This window comes from Elgaria multicarinata, chromosome 22, assembly GCF_023053635.1.
Source record: "Elgaria multicarinata webbii isolate HBS135686 ecotype San Diego chromosome 22, rElgMul1.1.pri, whole genome shotgun sequence".
Lineage (NCBI taxonomy): Eukaryota > Metazoa > Chordata > Lepidosauria > Squamata > Anguidae > Elgaria > Elgaria multicarinata.
Genome location: NC_086192.1, coordinates 11070652 through 11090583, shown reverse-complemented (window position 1 = coordinate 11090583; position 19932 = coordinate 11070652). Strand labels below are relative to the sequence as shown.

At 49.6% G+C, this 19932-nt stretch overlaps 1 protein-coding gene across 3 annotated transcripts in view; it reads left to right on the top strand.

Annotated features, from left to right (window-relative positions):
• Positions 1–1716: 1716 nt before the first annotated feature.
• VPS53 (VPS53 subunit of GARP complex) overlaps positions 1717–19932 on the top strand; it is a 37246-nt gene continuing 19030 nt past the window's right edge. The window contains exons 1-9 of one of the 3 annotated variants that reach the window (XM_063146759.1): positions 1717–1841; positions 3764–3844; positions 6372–6421; positions 7406–7472; positions 13509–13595; positions 15145–15260; positions 16357–16476; positions 17626–17704; positions 18030–18173. In XM_063146759.1, coding sequence (XP_063002829.1) covers positions 1758–1841; positions 3764–3844; positions 6372–6421; positions 7406–7472; positions 13509–13595; positions 15145–15260; positions 16357–16476; positions 17626–17704; positions 18030–18173 — 828 coding nt within the window. In that variant the 5' untranslated portion in view covers positions 1717–1757. Of the gene's footprint in view, positions 1842–3763; positions 3845–6371; positions 6432–7405; positions 7473–13508; positions 13596–15144; positions 15261–16356; positions 16477–17625; positions 17705–18029; positions 18174–19932 lie in introns of all 3 variants that reach the window. The other 2 variants (XM_063146758.1, XM_063146757.1) reach the window with 2 other exon arrangements.

The following is a 19932-nucleotide window of genomic DNA, read 5'->3' as shown; positions in this document are numbered from 1 at the left end:
ATGTCTGTCCCAGCAGTAATTTCAGCCTCGCTCTGGAAAGGAAATCAGGTTTGGGGCATGAAAGTCCCCACAGATCATGGAAAAATCCTGCTTAAAAAAAAAATGGAATTGGAGCACATTTTGAGGCCTTAATGAAGAGTTGGACTTTCTTCCCTTCTTCTAAAGGTCAGCGTTTTCAGACACTCCCTAAGATGTGGTATGTATCCAGGAATGAAAGACCTTGAGTTTAATCAGTGCAATTATGGATACATCTGAAATGAGTTAAAGAAAATGTTTATGATTTGCGGCTTACTCAACATGTAAATTCAGGATTTATTCTCGGAAACATTTTCCAGAGATCCCTGCAGGCTATAATTTAATTTTAAGGTGCTGTTGCAAATATGGAAATGCAGTTTAAGACATTTAAAATTGTTTTATTCATAAATGCATATTAATCTGCGGTATTGCCCTTTTATTTTTTGTATAAGCCCTGAAGAAGGCCTGGAAATACAGGATATGGGGCGAAATGTGTTGGGTTACTTTGAAGAATAAAACTCTCGTTTTCATCAGGTTTATTTTTGTTTTATTTTTAAATCCTCGGGGAGCCCTGACCTTGCCTCCTAAACACACCCGGATAATGCACGCTTTACATTTTGGCTGCAGGCTGTTGGGCAGAAAGGCCCTCTGCCCATGCTCAGAGGCACCCAAGACTGTCATTTTATAATTTCAGCATCTGCCTGTCTGTATATATATACTGCAGACAGGCAGATGCTGAAATATTTTGTTTTAAGTTTTCCATTTTTCTGTTTTATTATTCATTCTAATAATACATTGCGTGTGCACAAACGTATTTAAAATAATTATTAAAATATTTATATCCCGCCCTATATCACAAGGATCTGACAGGGCGGTGTACATGTTTTTAACCTTTGAAAACCACCCACAGAGCTTTGGCTATGGGGTGGTATAGAAATGTTTACACTAATACTAATACTAATAAATCCACATTATATACACACACATATACGCAGTTACCCAGAGGACCTTCTCTTCTGCTGCTCCCAGACTGTGGAATGGCCTGCCGGAGGAGATTCGTCAACTTGACAGTCTTTTAGAATTTAAAAAAGCAATAAAGACTGATCTATTCCCGTAGGCCTATCCAGTGAAATTTTAGAATGTTTTCAGGATGTTTTCAGGATGTTTTAATCATGTATGGTATGTTTTAGTTCGTTTTAATGTGTATTTTATATCATGTTTTTATACTGTTTGTTTTACACTTTGAATTGTTTTAGTTTTTGTGAACCGCACAGGGAGCTTCGGCTATTGGGCGGTATAAAAATGCAAATAATAATAATAATAATAATAATAATTACACACACACACACACACACACATATATATATATATATATATATATATATATATATACTCACACACACACACACACCCTGCATTCCCCGATGTGGTATCGTCCAGACATGTCGGACTACAACTCCCATCACGGTGGGCCAGGGACAATGGGAGCTGTAGTGGACTCACGCAGAGGGCGCCAGGTTGGGAAAGAGGCTGCGGCGGTCTCCCAGCAGAGGGAGGTGCCAGGACATCGCGGCATGGCGCCCCGCCCCCTCGCGTTCATTGGCTGCTCCAGTTCGTGGCCTCCGCCGCCGTCTTCCTCTTCGTCGCCCCGCCCCTTCGCAGTCCTCCAGCATCCCAGGATGCCTCTGTTCCCGGAAGCGGCGAGCGAGAGCGGAGGGCGGAGCGGCGCTCCCGGGGCCGCGATGGAGGAGGACGAGCTGGACCTGGCCGACGAGCTGGAGGCCGCCTTGCAGCTGGCGCCGGAGGTCCAGCTGGCCATCGAGCAGGTGAGCCCGGTGGGGTGGGGTGGGGTGGGGTGGGGGCGCTTGGCGAGGGGGCAGGGCCTGGCATGCTAATTGGGGGAGGGGCTGCAGGGAGCGGGTGGGGGGCTGCCTTGGGGGTATCTAGGGTGATGAATGGGGAGAGGGGCTGGTGAGGTGCCAGTGGGGGAAGGGCTGTGGGGTGCCACATATTGAGAGGGGCCAATGGGGGAGGGGCTGGTGGGTTGCCAGTGGGGGCTGGGCTGGGGGGGGTGCCACATATTGTGAGGGGCCAATGGGGGGAGGGGTTTGGGGGCTGCCAATGGAGGGAGGGGCTGGTGGGGTGCCAGTGGGGGAGGGGATGGTGGGTTGCCAGTGGGGGAGGGGCTGGGGGGGTGCCACATATTGTGAGGGGCCAATGGGGGGAGGAGTTTGGGGGCTGCCAATGGAGGGAGGGGCTGGGGGGGTGCCAGTGGGGGAGGGGCTGGGGGGGGTGCCAGTGGGGGAGGGGCTGGGGGGTGCCACATATTGTGAGGGGCCAATGGGGGGGAGGAGTTTGGGGGCTGCCAATGGAGGGAGGGGCTGGTGGGGTGCCAGTGGGGGAGGGGCTGTGGGGTGCCACATATTGAGAGGGGGCAATGGGGCGAGGGGTTTGGGGGCTGCCAGTGGGGAGGGGCTGTGGGGTGCCTATAGGGAGGCTGATGGGTGAATGGTTGGGAAGGTCCTGGCTGTGTGGGGAGAAAGGGAGGGGAGGGGTGCACTTCTAAGGGGCTGCTGGTGGGGGTGGAGGGAGGCAAAGTTGCTGCTGGAGGGTCTGCTTGCTTAGTTAGGGCGACCCTACGAAAAGGGGGACAGGGCTCCTGTATCTTTAACAGTAGCATAGAAAAGGGAATTTCTGCAGGTGTCATTTGTATATATGGGGAACCTGGTGAAATTCCCTCTTCATCACAACAGTTAAAGCTGCAGGTGACCTGCCCTCTTGACCAGATACAAATGAGGTCAGGGCTCTTGTATCTTTAACAGCAACCCGGTTAAACTAGGGTGACCATATGGAAAGGAGGACAGGGCTCCTGTATCTTTAACAGTAGCATAGAAAAGGGAATTTTAGCAGGTCTCGTTTGTATATACGGGGAACATGGTGAAATTCCCTCTTCATCACAACAGTTAAAGCTGCAGGTACCCTGCCCTCTTGACCAGATACAAAAGAGGGTAGGGGTCCTGCAGCTTTAACTGTTGTGATGAAGCGGGAATTTCACCAGGTGCTGCATGCACCTGCTGAAATTCCCTTTTCTATGCAACTGTTAAAGATACAGGAGCCCTGTCCTCCTTTTCATAGGGTCACCCTAGCTTAGTGGGCTGTGGGGCCAAGGGGGAAGGTCTAATTAGATAGGGGGGAGGGACTGTGGGGTACTCATAAAGGAGGCTATTGTCACTGACCCTTGTAGGAAGGACCTTGGGATGCCAATGTGGGGTGCGTGAGTGTGTGGGGGGGCGCTGTATGCTTTTGGTGGGTGCAGGGGTGTCCGTTGAAAGGGGCGGAGGCTTCTGCTGGGCTCTGGGGGGCCCTCGTGTCTGCTTGCTTGATGGGGTGGGTGCATTTGGGGGGGCTTATCTTAGGGTGCAAATGGGGGACGACTGTAAAATGCCAAGGGCAGTGAAATGCCCATTTCAAGGGTTTGTTTGATGATTGTAGATCCACCCTCCCTAGCTGGGTTTTTCTCCCAATATGTTGGGACTACAACTCTCAGCATTCTACAGTCAACATGGGGGGGGGGGGAGTCCTACAACTACCAACATGGCCGGCTGGGGTATGCTGGGAATTGTAGGACTGGTTTTGGTCTTTAAAAGAAAATCGTATGATGGCGCTCTGGCCTGTACATGCAGCATGCCTTTTAATGGCACGGCTCTCGCTTGAAATTTCAGACTGGTGTTTCATTCTTGACCCACAGGTATTTCCCAGTCAAGATCCCCTAGACAGAGCAGACTTCAACGCCGTGGAATACATTAACACGCTTTTCCCGACGGAACAGGTGAGTTGAGTCCTGTGTGCGTTGCGACGTGATGGGGCGTGGGTTTGATTTATGATTTTGACCCCGTTTTTCTGCCTGTGGGCACACAAAGCGGCTCTTCAGGGCGCCATCCTGCAGGCCCTAGCATTTCCCCACTCTGCTAACACGTTCCTCTTGTGCGTGGGTGGTGCTGTTCTGGCAAGAAAACCATCGGCACTTGCAGCCGGAACATTGGAAACGAAAGGAATTCGTTTTTCAGATGTGCTGAGCTTCCTCTTCTGCCAAATGCTCTGTGCAGCCAAAGCAGCAAATTCTTGGTGCGGTCATGTATGGTGGCCTTTTGCACACTGCATTCTTTGACTTCGGTTTGCCCTCTTCTTTGGGAAAGGCTGTCGAGCTCTGAATCACAGCGGAATGCCAAATCTGATCTTCCCAGCTGCCTGGTTTGGGTTTTCGTGGCCGGCTGGTTTTGCTTATGGAACTCACTACCACAAGATGTGTTGATGGCCACCCATTTGGACGGCTTGAAAAGGGGGTTGGATAAATTCCTGGAGGAGAAGGCCATCAATGGCTACTAACCCTGATGGCTATGTGCTACCTCCAGTATCCGAGGCAGTAAGCCTGTGTGCACCAGTTGCTGGGGAACATGGGCAGGAGGGTGCAGATGCACCGTGTCCTGCTTTGCTGGTCCCTGGTCGACAGCTGGTTGGCCACTGTGTGAACAGAGTGCTGGACTAGATGGACCTTCCGTCTGATCCAGCAGGGCTCTTCTGATGTTCTTCTGCTTTGCCTCCTTTGTCCACGGGAGGTCACCATTCCCATTCGGTGGAACGTGTCCTGCCTCAGAGAGATGAGGGGGAAAAACACACATTGTATGATTAACAAAGGGTTTCAGATGCAAGAAACACAGGGCCCTGGACTGCAATTTAAGGAAAACGCTGGGATTTTTATTAGCGTCCTTCAATGCTAATCCCCAGGGCAATTACGGAAAGAACAAGATAATCAAAATGGAAATGCAAAGGGTTGGATCTGGTGTTCCTTCCACTGAAGGAATGCGGGTGGGGGGGGCATGGGCAATTTGGAGTGTCGGGGGTCGCTCCGGGACAGGAAGTGGGATCGGAGCCGCAGGGAGAATCGGTGGAAATCACCTCCCCCTCGGTGGCTCTTCTGGTTGGACCCTCCGCCAAATCTGTCTTTTTATTGGGTGGAAAGAGCTCTTCCATTTGTGGAAGGAGCGCTCCAAACTCACCCGATACGCTCAGCGTCTAAGGTCCTCCTCTGGGTGCCTTGCTCCGGGGGAAGCTCGGAGGATGGCAACCAGGGAGAGGGCCTTTTCAGTGGTGGCCCCCCAATTCTGGAATAATCTCCCTGACGAGGCCCGCCTGCCGCCAAGATTATTACCCTTTCGGTGCCAGGTCAAGACTTTGCACTTCTCCCAGGCATTTAACAGCATAAGCTTGAGTTTTTAAGAATAGATAGATATTGTATTTAATCTGTTTTTATGCTTTTTATGGTTAAAAATTTTTTTTGTGTGTGTGTATATATATATATAAATGTTCCGTGACTTAATCTTTGTAAAGATTACAAAGCTCTCACCCAGAGAGCTTCAGCTATGGGGTGGTATATAAATGCAAATAATAATAATAATAATATGAGCAGAACGCCGCAAAATAAATCAGTCGTCCGGAAGGAAATTGCAAAAACCCAGGGAAAATGAAAAGGTTTTGGCTTGCCCCCAAGAGGCCAGAGGACTGGGTGCCTGGCGAACCTCTCTGGGAGAGAATTCCACAGTTGGGATGCCACCACTGAGAAGGCCCTCCCTCTCTCTCTCATAGCCACCCGCCTCACTTCCGGCGGGGACGTCTCCCTTGAAGACTAGGTCCTGGGCAGCACCGCTTTGAGCTTAAATCCAGGGCTGCTTCCCGTCTGATCAGTTCCATGACTTAGGGCACTGTCGTTTAGGGCATTGAGAAATTTAACCCCAGTCCACGTGGGTGTAATTGAAGTCACCCATTATTACGGCATTGTAATGTACAACTAGGAGCGTGAGGAGGCAGGAGGGTCAACTCCCAGGGGTTTTCCCTCAGGGGAGGGTGTGTACACTCCACTACTTTGAGGGGGGGCTGCCCCACAGCAGGAAAAAGGGGGCAGCCATATAACCCTGTCCCTGAGCCTACTCTTCCCCCAGCTTCAAATTGTATTGACTGCAAAGCTATGCTTTGGTTAGGGACGTCTGCCACCTAGTGACCAGAGACGCTGCTGCAGCCTCCAAATGCAAGGACACGTTTAAATTAATTAAAAATGGCTGTGTTTTAAGAATCAAGCAATGCCGAGGTGCACACTTCAAGGGTCCCCTTAGCCCACAGGCCAAGTTTTAGGTGTCTAGGGTTCATGTCGGGTGAGCTATGGGGCTGACAGACAGACAGGCTTCCTCTCGTATTATGACGGGCTGCAAATTGTACACAGCAGACAAACGCGTTCTGCTTCATGCTGACGAACAAGTTCTAGTTCTGCTGAGGTTGTACACGCCCCCATTTTTATCTTACAGTCCTTAGCCAGCATCGATGACGTGGTGAACAAGATCAAACTGAAAATCAGGCAAGTGGGCCTTTTTTCTCCCCCCCACCTTCCTTTGTTTCCGCCGGCGGTAGACCGAAGCCGAACAGGTAAAGCTGTTCAATGTTGAGGCAGTCCGGATTGGATCAGAGGTCCATCTGGTCCCGCGTCCCACGTTGGCTTTGCTGGATGCCCTCTGGAGTTCCTCCTCCTCTTCACTGTTGCAGCCTGCTGGTGACAGCGGCATTCAGAGGACCTCCTAGGGGACCTCCTAATATGGCATTACAACTGCCCCCGCGTGTTCTTGCCCTCAGCGTTGAATAATCGGAGGCAGGCTGCCCCCTGTGTGTTAGGATTCCACTCACCCACAGTGGTTTAATATCTCACGCTCCATTTCGACGTGCTGGTTTTTATCGCCCTTTTGGTTCGCTGCACCTTAGCGCTTGTCCTGTTGAACTTGTGGTGGATTTCCGCCAGCCTGCTCGCCTCTGCGGAATCCCTGGTCACCTGTGGCGACCAAGAGAGTCCTTGAATACGAGGCTACCCTGAAACCAAATTCGATTGCCTCGAGCCGGGAACGTAGTACCCTTTTGTTAGCCTGGCTGCTTGCAGGGCGGAATGCCTTCCACGGGCCTGTCTGGTCTAGTATTCAGTTTCTGACAATGCCCGCCCGGATCTCCCCTGCTCTCTGCCCCTGGGGCAGGACAGACGCGCTGATATGCATCAAGAGGCAATTCTGATTTCATTCTTTCCAGCACCGTTGCGGAAACGCAAACTCCGACAAGGTTCACATCTTACGAGTGGAGTCGATTAAGCTCCCTGTGGCGCCGGTGTGCCGTGCTGGGATATTTATTTTGAAATTCGAAATGTCACGGTTTCTTTATTTCCAACAGGGCTTGATCTCTTGGCAATTGGTGGGAGGGATTTGGGTGTGTGTGTGTGTGTGTGTGTTTCTTTTTCTAAAAAAAAGCTTCTGGGGCAGATTAATTGTTTTTTAGCCTGTGTCCTTTTCTCCCCCCCTTGCAGACGCTTGGACGACAACATTCGGACGGTCGTGAGAGGGCAGACCAACGTCGGGCAGGATGGGCGCGAGGTATGTGCTTGTCCGTGAGCGAAATAAAAAAAATGTGGAGACCTTTCTTGGGGTCAATGCTATCCAAGCCCCCTTGCTTCCTTAATCCCTGCCTTCCCTCTCAATATTCTAAAAGCCCTCTCTGAATTTCCCGCGTTTAATTTAAGACAAATAAGCCACGCGGGGACCAATCTCAAAAACGTGTCACTGTGGAGCACTCCTGTTTGGGGGTTCAGCCAGTCATGTGTACGCTGGGGCTAACTTGGCTCACTTTCTTGAGCGTTCTGCTTTGCCCGGTGTTTTGATCTGCTTGCTCCTTTGCACCCAAACCTGCCTTCCCCGGCTCAGCTCCCTTCAGAGGTGTTGGACCTCAAGCCCCATCACCCCCAGCTAGGCGATGTGAGTTGCCTTCCAACAGGTGTGGAGGGCAAGAGGTTGAATTCTCCGCCTCAGTAGTTCCCCTCTGCAAAATGGGTAAAGTTTTCCTTCTCCAGTGTGCTGCACGTTATATATATATATCTTGGTGTTATGTATGTAGCTGAGTAAGAAATCTGAGCTCACCTACTTGAAGGAGGCATGCACTCTAGATTTCTTGCTTTGGGGTCGTGTCGCAATCGGAACCTGGATCATGTAAAGAGGACTGGCGTTGACCAGCCTTCCTCGCCAGGGATTTGCGGAGCCTGGGAGTAGGCACCAAGAAGGCCCTGTTCTGCCTCTGAACCAAATTTACCTCCAATGGTGGCGGTATCTATAGGAGGGTCTCCCCGGAAGATCTTAAGACCAGGGCAGGCTTGTACGAGAGAATGTGGTCGGGTCCCAAGCCGTTACTAAATCAAAAGAAGAAATGCTTTTTATAAAAATAAAATACTACTACTAATAAAACCAATCAACCATGCAGGACCTGTGAGCTTCCAGGACCTCTGGAATGTTGATGGCAGTGAGCCTATAGAGATAAGAAATGCTAGAGTACCTCATCCCATTGTCTGGATATGAAACATCTTGGTTTCTGTAGAGTCAGTTTACCCCCCACCCCCTTCTCCGGGCATGTCTAGCCGCAGGCCGACACACTGCTATATTATTATTATTATTATTTCGGCACGCCCCCACTTGTATGTCGCTTTAAGAAGGACAAACCTGCGAACAGTTTTCAAAACTCCTCGTCGCCGGCTGCGGTTCAGGGTGGCTCCCAAGGCCCGACAAGTTGAGCCAGGGCAGGTGCTTGAAGGAACTGTGCGTTGTGCGTTTTTTTTTAAAAAAGAAGCGACTGTTTGGGGACAGGGTTAAGCGTGGTGCGCATGTGTGCCTGGCCCCAGAGCTCGGAATCAGGGGAGGGGCTCCCTGCCAGACCCCCCCCCCCCGCAAAACCCTGGCATTGGGGAAGCCAGCAGGAATGTCAGGAATTTCCCAGCTCCAGTGGTTAATAGGTCAGAGCGTGGGGAAACTGGAGCAGGTCGGATTACACGAGAAAGGATTTGAGTCACATTTCAGCCCTGGGTGGAATTCTGCCTCCTCTCCCTCCCCGGGCCCGAAAGCCTGACAGAAAGGAAACCCTGTCGAAATGTAATTGCTATTCCTTTCTTCCCCCCGGGCTGCTCCTTCTCCAGGGAGGTTGAAAGGCAAGAAGAGATTGTCTGCCGGTGATAATGACCCTAATTAATAACGGCTCATAGTGTTGAAGGCCTTGATCGCCTCCCCCAGCACTGTCTCGTCTGCTTCCCCCCACCCCCGCCTTCCTTCCAAAATGAAAAGGGCCTTTGTTCAACCACCGAAACTGGTACCCTCGGTGAAAGGATAGAATCCTAGCAAAGTTTTCTTAGGCGAAAGTGCTCTTAACGTTGCATCTTCCCCGCTGCTCCGTTTTCGGATGGGGTGACCCCGTCAGCCCCACCTGATCCTTTTCGTTAAACCGGATGTGCCGGAGGCGAAATCCAGGTCCCTCCCCCTCCAAACCGGGCGCTCCGTCGCCGGACCGCAAGCCCCTGTCTGAAAGACGGAGATGCGCAAGTCCGAGAAAAGGCGAAGTTGCGCGCTGCGAATTTTTCTGGACGGGATTAAAATCCGCAGCCCTGCTTTTTATCCCCACATGGCAAGCGAATCTGGGGCAGCCCCCGTCTCAAGACGGATGAACGTTGCCCTGGGACACTCCGTCTTGAACTGCGAATCTGTGGCATTCCATCGACGCAGCGGTGCAGCACTGGAAGAGACTTCGAAAGGCCCCGTGCTGGTCTTTTAACGTATTTTCTTAAAAAGAAAACGAAAACACGCCGCTCTGATTTTCCTCCCGAGGCCGCGGAAAGATCTTAAAATAGCTCCGTTGCTTTTGGCTTTCCCTGCTTCGCGTCTTTAAGATCGGGGCGTGTATCTCTTTGTGTGTGTGTTTTGTCTTGCACAACATCTGTAGACGATGCTTCTATTTATTTTTTATTTTTTCAGTGGGGGGGACATGGAACCTGTGCTGCGCTTTCCGACCCCTCCGCAGGGAGAAAACGGCGGCGGAACATTCCTGGGCGAGGTGGAACGCAGCTTTCTCTCGGCCGTTCCAGACGGCGGCTATTTCTGACGCCTTGGGAGAGGCCCGGGAAGCAGATGCCGCCTCACCCTGATGTTTGTAGACGGCTGCTCCGTTCCTGCCCCCCCTCCCTTTTCTCCCCTCCCCCAGTATAGAAATTTTCTTCCAAATTGGCACGGGAAATCAGTTGAGATTGCGCTTGTTGAAACCCTCAGGCTCGGCGCTACGGCGCGCCTGCCCCGAGTTCGAGAAATACCCTCTCTCCCTGTCTTCTAAATCAGGAGGGAACCTCTGGCCCAGGGGGGGGGCCCAAATCCCCAGCTGGCCACGCCCTTCTCCGGAGCCCGCCCCCTTTCCCCCCAACCACCAATCGGTTCCCTCGGCAATTCTGACAGGTCGGAATATGTCACGTTGGGTGGCTCAAGAGCGGGCTCTGATTTCCCACAATCCCCTGGAGCGTAAACATGCCAGCCAACCCAGAGGGTGGGAGAAACTGGCTGAAATCTACTGAGACGCTCTTAGCAGTTCGCCGGAAGTGTATCGGAACGAGGCCTCTGTAGCCATTGGCTCAGGCACAGAGATGTTACTAGCCAATTTGTCCAAGCGTCTTTGTTAATAATTCAGAGACTGAATGAAAAAGAAGAGTTTGTCGCCTGGAGGAGGATTTAACTCGCCACCGGCGACCAGGGAAGAGGCCACTTACAAGCCTGGTGCAAAATAACCACCATTTGTACTTGCCTTTGGCTTCCAAGATCTTAGCTCCACTCGGATCTACGGCACCTGTTAAAGTGGCCCAGGCAGTCTGTCTTTCGTTTTTCCTTTTTTTTTTTTTCCTTTTGGTTTTATAAATCAAGAAATATTAAAACAACTGCCAAACTCAATTTCTTCACAAAAATGGATTTTCTGCTTAATTAATTCCTCTCTCTGGCTAAAAGGGTAGCTGAGGTGTTCTCTCTTTCTCTCCCTCTTCCCCACCTTCAGAACACAATTATCCCTTTTAATCTGAAACGTGCTTGGGCACGATGCAATGGTGTGTCTTCTGCCAAGACCCAAAAATATTGTCTGTTCTTTTGGGCATTAGTTATTTAAAAAGGAGGCTGGGACTCCCAGCCACTCTCCCTGCTCCCTCCTAGCTGCTCCCAGCTGTTTTTATATATCTTGTTGCTGAGCCACACAAAGTTCTTCTCATAGCTCGGAACCTCCAGCGTACAAAGTTCTGTTCTTCTCATAGCTCGGAACCTCCAGCGTACAAAGTTCTTCTCATAGCTCGGATCCTCCAGCATACAAAGTTCTTCTCATAGCTCGGAACCTTCAGCGTACAAAGTTCTTCTCATAACTTGGAACCTTCAGCGTGTCACAGCTCAGAACCTCCGTGCCACGGGTTGCATTAGCGTTTTATAGAGAGGGATTTTTCAGTGCACAATAACTCTTCCTTTGGCTATTCTGTGCTTGAAGTGCCTCTCTGCAGCTGGCATTTTAAATATGTAGATTAGATTTAAACTGCACCCGGGCTTTCTGGATCCAGCCTATGTGTGCATGTGTTTTTAATCTGCGAGGCGATGTTATTTATATTTTAGATTGCTTAAACGGGTTGGTGAGATCGCTGCCGAGGCTTTTACCCTGGCGTGAACACATACGTTCTGGGAGAAGAAAGGAATCTGAATGAATCTATTCTGGAAAAATGTATCTGGTTTGAGCCATTTCTTTTATTTTCGTTGGCTGGAGGAAACGTCCGCCGTTGATCCAGGCTGCTACTGTTCCAGCCAGCAGCCAGCGGAGAACCTCTCCACGTTGACAGGCGGTGCGGTGCTCTGAATTCAAATCCCCTCTCAGCCACGAACCGAATCCACCAATATCGGAGTGACTTCCTTGTGGCTACCGCCAGCCTCCTCCCCAGCATCCTCTGAGCACACGCAGAGGGCCTGGGGAGGAGAGAGAGGCAGGGTCGTCTTGTGACGTGTGCTGGTTGTGAGGAAGGTCCGAAATGTTGGGAGTTTCTCCCGCTGCTTTAGAAAGGACTCCTCCTACCTGCTTGAAAACCGCACTGTGAAGGAGTTATCTCGGGGTACCAGGGTGCATTTCTTTATTTTATGCTTTCTATCTGTCTATAAAGGGTTTTTATCCTTGGCCAAAGCAGCTTACAATCCATCACTAAATAAGGCAATCCCCTGCTTGACCATCGTAAAATAACTCACACACCCCAAAACCCACAACGCCCAAAGAGAAAGAGATGTAGAGGGGACAGGGAAAGAGCAGGCCCCGTTGTTCATTATTCCTGCTTCTGTCTCCCTTGCTCCAGCTTCAGGACAGGTATCCTGATCGCCCCAGGGCTGGGGGTCGCTCGCCCTAGGCGAGTAGATTTGAAAATGCCTGGTGATTTGGGGCCAGTGACTCTTTCCTCTTCCTCATTCGTTCTCAGCCTAGCCTACCACACAGGGTTGTTGTGTCCACGTTGTGCTGCAAGTTCCATTTGTTGCAAAAGGATTCCAGTCTCTTCCCCTTGGCCAACTTTTACCTGCTTTGCAGTTCCCACTTTACCCTTTGCTGTAAACAACAGGGTCTTCCAACACCTGAAAGGCCTAAGCAATTCTATTTATTTATTATTTAAAAACAACAACAACAACAAACATTTGTATCTCGCCCGGCGCCCTATATCACTAGGATCTACAGGGCAGCGTACAGATAAAATTATACAATACAAAACAATAATTATACAAATTAAACATTAATCAAGTTCAAACCAGTATATGATTTAAAAGCAGTAAAAACAGTTAAAACAATGTGAGAGCTTGGTGAATTTAACCATCAAAAGCGTTGCTAAAAAGCCGTGTCAGATTCTATTCTGATGTCAGCTTTGTCGGACGCGTGACATGTGGTCCAGACTTAGCAGAATTCTCTCTCTCTCTCTCTGTCTCTCTCTCAGACATGGGGCTCTTCATTTTTGTTGTAAAGCCCAACATGGCTTCTGGAATTTTCCCTGCCCCACCATGAGGACTAGATACTTGATTTTTTTAAAAAAAATAATAATCTAAAATTCAGTGGTGATGTTTTCCAGGCATATTTGAGGCCGTAATTCTGCCTGAAGGTGGAAACCAAATTTAGGGTACAACCTTTTGCATGTTTAGGGAAGAGGGGGAAGGCCTACAACTCCCAGCATTCTGCGGCCAGCATGGTAGAGTGGGGCATGCTGAGAGTTGTAGGACTTTTTTTCTGTCTAAACATGCATAGGACTGTAGGACTTTTTCCTGTCTAAACATGCATAGGACTGTAGGACTTTTTTCTGTCTAAACATGCATAGGACTGTAGGATGCTTTTCTGTCTAAACATGCATAGGACTGTAGGATGCTTTTCTGTCTAAACATGCATAGGATTGTAGGACTTTTTTCCTGTCTAAACACGCATAGGACTGTAGGATGCTTTTCTGTCTAAACATGCATAGGACTGTAGGACTATTTTCTGTTTAAACATGCATAGGATTGTAGGACCTTTTTCCTGGCTCAGCATGCATAGGATTGCGGGCTTTAGTCTTTTTTCCTCCTTTTCTCTAGGCTCTTGAAGAGGCCCAGAAAGCTATTCAGCAGCTGTTCGGGAAGATTAAAGACATCAAAGACAAAGCCGAAAAATCTGAGCAGATGGTGAGTTTGCAGGACGTTGCTTCTTGAGTTACCTTTTCCTTCCTCTTTTCCGTGGTCACTTGGCCTTGTAGAACAGGAACCACCAACTCTCGGCCGTGGGCTGGATTTCGAACCCCAGAGCAGCTTTCCCCGGCCAGCGGCCTTTCAAAACGAAATCAAATCGACATCGTTCAGGGCTTCAGGCGTGCGAGGAAATTGAGTGACGGTCCTGTGGGTGGATGGCATTACGAGCAGTCTCTCCGGCCCGTTTCGGGAAGGACGTCGGTTCCTCGACGTCCCTCCATCCCAACCGATGGCTTTGGGCCATCCCAAAGACCCAGGCAAGATCTTTCGAGGTTCTGATTTGAGAAGGAGCAAGCGGATCCCCCCTGGATCACTCCCTGGGGCGCTTCAAGACAGACATGGGCTCAGTTCAGACACCACGTTGATGGTGCTATATAAATAAATAATAATAATAATAATAATAATCAACAGTGGTTTTAGAACTCCACGGTGGAGTTTTTACGCCACCGTCGTCTGGCGGGAAAACTCCATGCAACGGGGGTGTTTTTTGGGGGAAACTCTCCACGCGGAATAGCCACACTGTGCAGAGGAGAGTTCCTGCACAACCGCTGCGTTGCGTGTTGTGTGGAGTTCTCCGTTGCGTTGACTTTTCCCGCTGGCTACAGAGTTCCCTGGCAAGAGCGGCGAAAGAAGGGTGTGCCACTCTAGGAGAGCCGCTGGGATTGTTGTTGTTTTTGGCAGCAATGGCTGATGGGATACCGCCGGGAGGAGAGAGGGCAGAGGAACTGTCAATCAAACGTCGGGATGGATTTTACTCAACCCCACGGTGGCCCACAGTCACACAACGGTGGAGTCAGAACATGTGTGGAGAGCAGCCCCCTAGAAACTCCGCCATTGAGTGGAGTTTTCACACAGCGTTGACTAACGTGTTGTCTGAACTGAGCCATGGCGTCTGTCTTGGGGAGCCCAGAGAGCTGGCCTGTGACTCTAGTCTGGCAGGATTCGATCTTCAGGTCTAAGGTTCAACACACCTGCTGGACTGATTTGCTATTGATTCATGATTCCGTCCCGCCTTCTGTTTTCCTCTTGCAAGGAATTCAAGGCGGCGTACGTAGTCCTTCTCTCCGTTTTATCCTCACAACAACAAACTTGTGAGGGAGGCTAGGCTGAGAGTCCGGGACTGGCCTAAAGTCCTCCAAGTCCTTCATGGCCAAGCAGGGACTTAGATCCAGATCTCCCACATCCCGGTCCGACACTCTAACCCCTACACCGCACTGTCTCTGATAACAGTGAAGGGATGGGGTCCCACTCAGGTGTCCCCAGCAACCCTAATGAACGCACGTGTTTCCAAATGCGTGTTTAAGGCGCCTCTATATCTCTCTCCTTAGAAATAAAACGTCAAGGCGTTCCTTCAAAATGCGGCACGTCTGAATTGTCCTTTAATCCCGGAACCGAAATCTCGTATATCCCAGAACTCAAAACCTCTGCCCTTTCTTGAACTTTCCGCTTCTCGGTTAAAAGTCCGATTCGTTTTGAATCTGAACAGGTTAAAGAAATTACGCGCGACATCAAACAGCTGGACCACGCCAAGCGGCACCTGACCACCTCCATTACCACGCTGAACCACCTCCACATGCTGGCCGGCGGCGTGGATTCTCTGGAGTAAGCGATGGGTGGGGCGGGAGCGGCGGAAGGCGGAAAAGTTCCTCTTTGTGGGGATTCCCGGGTTGCCTTCAAAACAAACCCATAGCGAGCAAGTTATGGAGCAACTCCTCTGCTGAGGGAACTGCACTGGCTGCCTATTCGCTACCGGGCCAGGTTTAAGGTTCTTGTACTTGTGTGTACAAAGCCCTAAACAACTTGGGACCAGGATACCTGAGAGAGAGAGCGCCTTCTCCCTTACCAACCTGCCCGGTCACTGAGGTCATCCGAGGGCCTGCTCCTGGTGGTTCCACCTAGATCCATCCTCCGATTGGAGTCCACCAGGGGAAGAGCCTTCAGCGTGGTGGCCCCCCTCCTGTGGAATTCCTTGCCTCTGGAGGTCAGGCAGGCATTAACTTTGTATTCCTTTCGGCGCCTCCTGAAAATGTCATTATTCCCGGAAGACTTTCCTTAATCACCAGCCACGGTTCACTGTACGTTTTGCATCTTTTAAAATCAATTTTAATGTGTTTTATTCTATTTTTTTTAATTTTATCTTGTACACCGCTCTGAAATTTCAATGGAGAGCGGTACATATATATTCTAAATAAATAAATAAGTTCCTAGTCCTTAGCACACTGCAGCGATTCCTAGAGGTGCCGATAATGAGAATTCATTGCGATTCATCCTTTACTAAAAACAGACGCACGTTTAGACAGCAAAAGGTCCTACAACTCCCAGCATGCCCCAGCCAAGCCGCAGTTCACAACCCGACAACAAAGCCCGGGTTCTCTTCGTGGGTTGTTCGTGGTTAACAAACCATGGCTTGTTAGCACGGCTGCTCAAACCTTTGAGTGGGGGTTATCGCGCTTGTCCGAACTCAGTCTGTGTGTGCAGAGGCCGGTTCAAAATGTGGGTAGGGGTTCATTCCATTTCCCTGACCCCCGTTACCCTGCAAATGTGCTGGACTACACCTCCCAACATCCCCAGCCAGGTGGGGATGATAGGATTCGGGAGCCTGCCAAGCTGGGCGAAGGCTGAATTCAAAACCTGGCTTCCGTCTGGATCCTTCCTCTCTGACCTTCCTTTACTCTTCGTTCCGCCGCTGCTGCCGCAGGGCCATGACCAGGAGGAGGCAGTACGGAGAAGTTGCCAACCTCCTCCAGGGCGTCGTGAACGTGCTGGACCACTTCAGTAAATACATGGCCATCCCACAGATCCGGCAGCTTTCGGAGAGGTAAGAGGGCGGCCGTCTGCCGCAAGAGCCGGCAGCAGGGGGAGAAAACGCAGCGCCCGAGCGGAAGCTGCTCCGGGAAGGACTGTACCGCTTCAGGGTTGGAGAGGGCTTCTGGCTGGAGCCCCTTCTTGCGGCTTTACAGCAGGGGGCGTTGAACCTTTTTGAGCACGCGGGCCGCTTTCCGCCCCGGAGAAGCTCTCAAAGGGGGGGGGGCGGTGTTCCGGTGGTGGGTGGGGCTACAGGCAAAAAGAGGCGGGGCTGAAATGGGAAAGCTGCTACCGCCACTTGCTAAAGCCTCAGGAGAGGCAGTTTATTAACCCTTTAGAATGGGGATAAACTTGCGCTCATTTTTTTTTTTTTAAAAAAAAGTTTTAAATTTTACTGTAGGTTTAATTCTATTTTAACTTTTGTAACTTATATTTATATGTTTTAATTGTACATGTTTTAATCTTCTAAACCGCCTTGAGTCCCAGTACTGGGAAGAAGGCGGGATATAAATAATAATAATATTAATAATGATAATAATAATGCCATCAAACGATCGGTGGTTTTCGGAATGGGGTGGGATCAAGAGAAGGGCGCATGACCAGAAGAGGGTGTGACCTGAGGATTTGGACCACATGCTTGAGGTTCAACACCCCTGCTTTAAAGCAACAACAACTCCCTGTATGTGGAAAGCTAGCATGTCAGGTGAATTTTTTTTTTACCCTGACATGCTAACTTTCCAGTTGCAGGGAGATTATTATTTTTAATGTAAGAGTACCATACAAGGAGAACAATGAACTGTCAGACATCAAACCTCCAGTAGTAAATTCTCCATTAAGCAACACTGGTTCAAGGGCCATCAGAGCAGCTGTACGATAGCTTGATTCTGTCGGCATTTATTCCTCCTCCCCCCCTCTGCTTTTTATTGTAAATATCAACAAAACAGAACAGAAAATACATCATGTAAAGAATAAAAACACATTACAGGTTTATTTCTCCTTTGGTTGGTCCATCAGATTCGCTTCTTGCAACCTGGGAGCGAATCGCTGATCGGCGATTCCAAGCGTTAATGTGAACCGCCCAGAAAGCTTCGGCTACTGGGCAGTATAAAAATGTAATAAATAAATAAATTAAAAATGTCATATTTTCTCCCTCCTTTGGCAGGGTGAAGGTGGCCCAGAATGAGCTGGGGCAGCAGATCCTGGCAGACTTTGAAGAAGCGTTTCCTTCCCAAGGAACAAAGGTAATAATAATAATAATAATAATAATAATAATAATAATAATAATATTAATAATATTAATAATAATAATCCTGGTCCCTGGCGGAAGATAGCTATCGGTCTGATTTCACGACTTCTCATTTTGTAGCAGAATGAGGGATCCAGCAGCAAACGTAGCATTTCCAACCCCCTGTGCTTGTATATAGCCTGTCTGCTTCGGCTCTTGGGCGATACAGAAATGTAGTAAATAGATAAATAAATATTCACGAGGCTGTGCAGCGCCCCGGCTTGGAAACCCGGCGTTTGCTTCTGCAAGCCGTCCCTCACATCCCGTTTGTTTTTCGGCAGAGGGCCGGAGGACCCAGCAACGTGCTCCGAGACGCGTGTCTGGTGGCCAACGTCTTGGACTCCCGGATCAAGCAGGAGATCATCAAGAAATTCGTTAAGCAACACCTCTCGGAGTACCTCGTCCTCTTCCAGGAAAACCAAGACGTACGTTCAGGTCTCCTTTTACCCGCAATCGCGTTTATTTTTTTGCGGTTTATATCTTTTTGGGGTGGGTGGTCTCTGTCACCTACTGCGGGGAGCCCCGGGGATTCTGTTCCTGACGGGCTCATTAAGAAACGATCAAGGAGGAGGACACTGGGGCTGTGGGAACGGGACTCCATCCTGTGTGGACCAGGGTGCAAACCAACGGGGCACGAACGCAAGGCCTTTCACCAGGCATGGAGAATGTGAAGCTGTCCAGAAATCACTGGGTTCAACGGCCCATCCTTCCTCGCCCTTGCAGAATGTGGAGAGGGAGAGATTTTTCTCCCTCTCCCCTAATGCTAGAACCCAACGAGGTCATATCCCGTGAAGCTGATTGGTGGGGAGATTCAGGACAGATCAAAGGAAGGACTTCTTCACGCTGCACAGAGTTAAACTATGGAACTCACTGCCACAAGATGTCGTGATGGCTACCCATTGGGATGGCTTTCAAAGGGGGTTGGATATACCGCCCCACAGCTGAAGTTCTCTGGGCGGTTCACAAAAGTTAAAACACTAAACATTAAAAAGTATACAAAATTTAAAAACCATCAGAAACATAAAAACAACAACGTCCATTTAAAAACAACAGTTCTGGGGGTCCGTTAGAAAACAAACTTAGCGTTGTTAAATGCTGTTAAATGCCTGGGAGAAGAGAAAAGTCTTGACCTGGCGCCGAAAAGATAACCATGTTGGCGCCAGGCTATGTGCTGCCGCCAGTATCCAAGGCAGTAAGCCTGTGTGTATCAGTTGCTGGGGAACATGGGCTGGAGGGTGCTGTTGCACCAGGTCCTGCTTGTCCATCCCTGGCCGATGGCTGGTTGGCCACTATGCGAACAGAGTGCTGGACTAGCTGAACCCTTGGTCTGATCCAGCAGGGCTCTTCTTAGGTTCTTATGTCTAGGGGCAGATGGGAATTGGACTCCAAGAACATTTGGAGAGCCCAACATTCCCCAACCATGGTTTAGGGGGCAGGGCCGGATTTATGTACAAGCTGAACAAGCCTCAGCTTAGGGCCTCACGTTACAAGGGGCTTCGCGTTAGAAAGAAAGAAAAAACACGTTTACAACATTGCCACCGGGAAACCGTAAACTCCATATAAAACAAAGACCTCTTCAGAAGGGAGAATAGTGTTATGGAGTTGGGGTCAGTCTAAATTATCTCCAGGGATCCCTTCCTCAGTGCACACGTCTAACTTGCATTTTCAATGCCTATATTACACGGCTATCACATTCCATTTACCGTATTTCTTCAATTCTAAGACGCCATCGATTGTAAGACGCACACTAATTTCAGTACCACCAACAGAAGAAAAGCTTTGATTCTAAGAAATAATAAATGCCCTGCGATTCTAAGATGCACCCCGTTTTTTAGAGATGTTTATATGGGAAAAAAGTGCATCTTAGAATCGAGGAAATACGGTAATTGTAGAGCCCGTATTTTGCATTTTAAAATCTTATTATTCATTGAAGAGGGAAGGGGCCTTACTCATGTTATAGCTTAGGGTTCACAAGAAGTTTAAATCTGGCCCTATTTGGGGGGAACTGAGTGTTCTGGGAATGGGAACTGGAAAGCCACAGTTGCATCCTGTTGGAGTTCTTGGTTTATTTATTAAAGCATTTGTATCCCGCCTTTTTACTGTGATCTCAGGGTGGCGTACAGATCAAACAGAAATAGAAACATAAATAACTTACACAGCTGGAAACGTATCGAATCGATAACA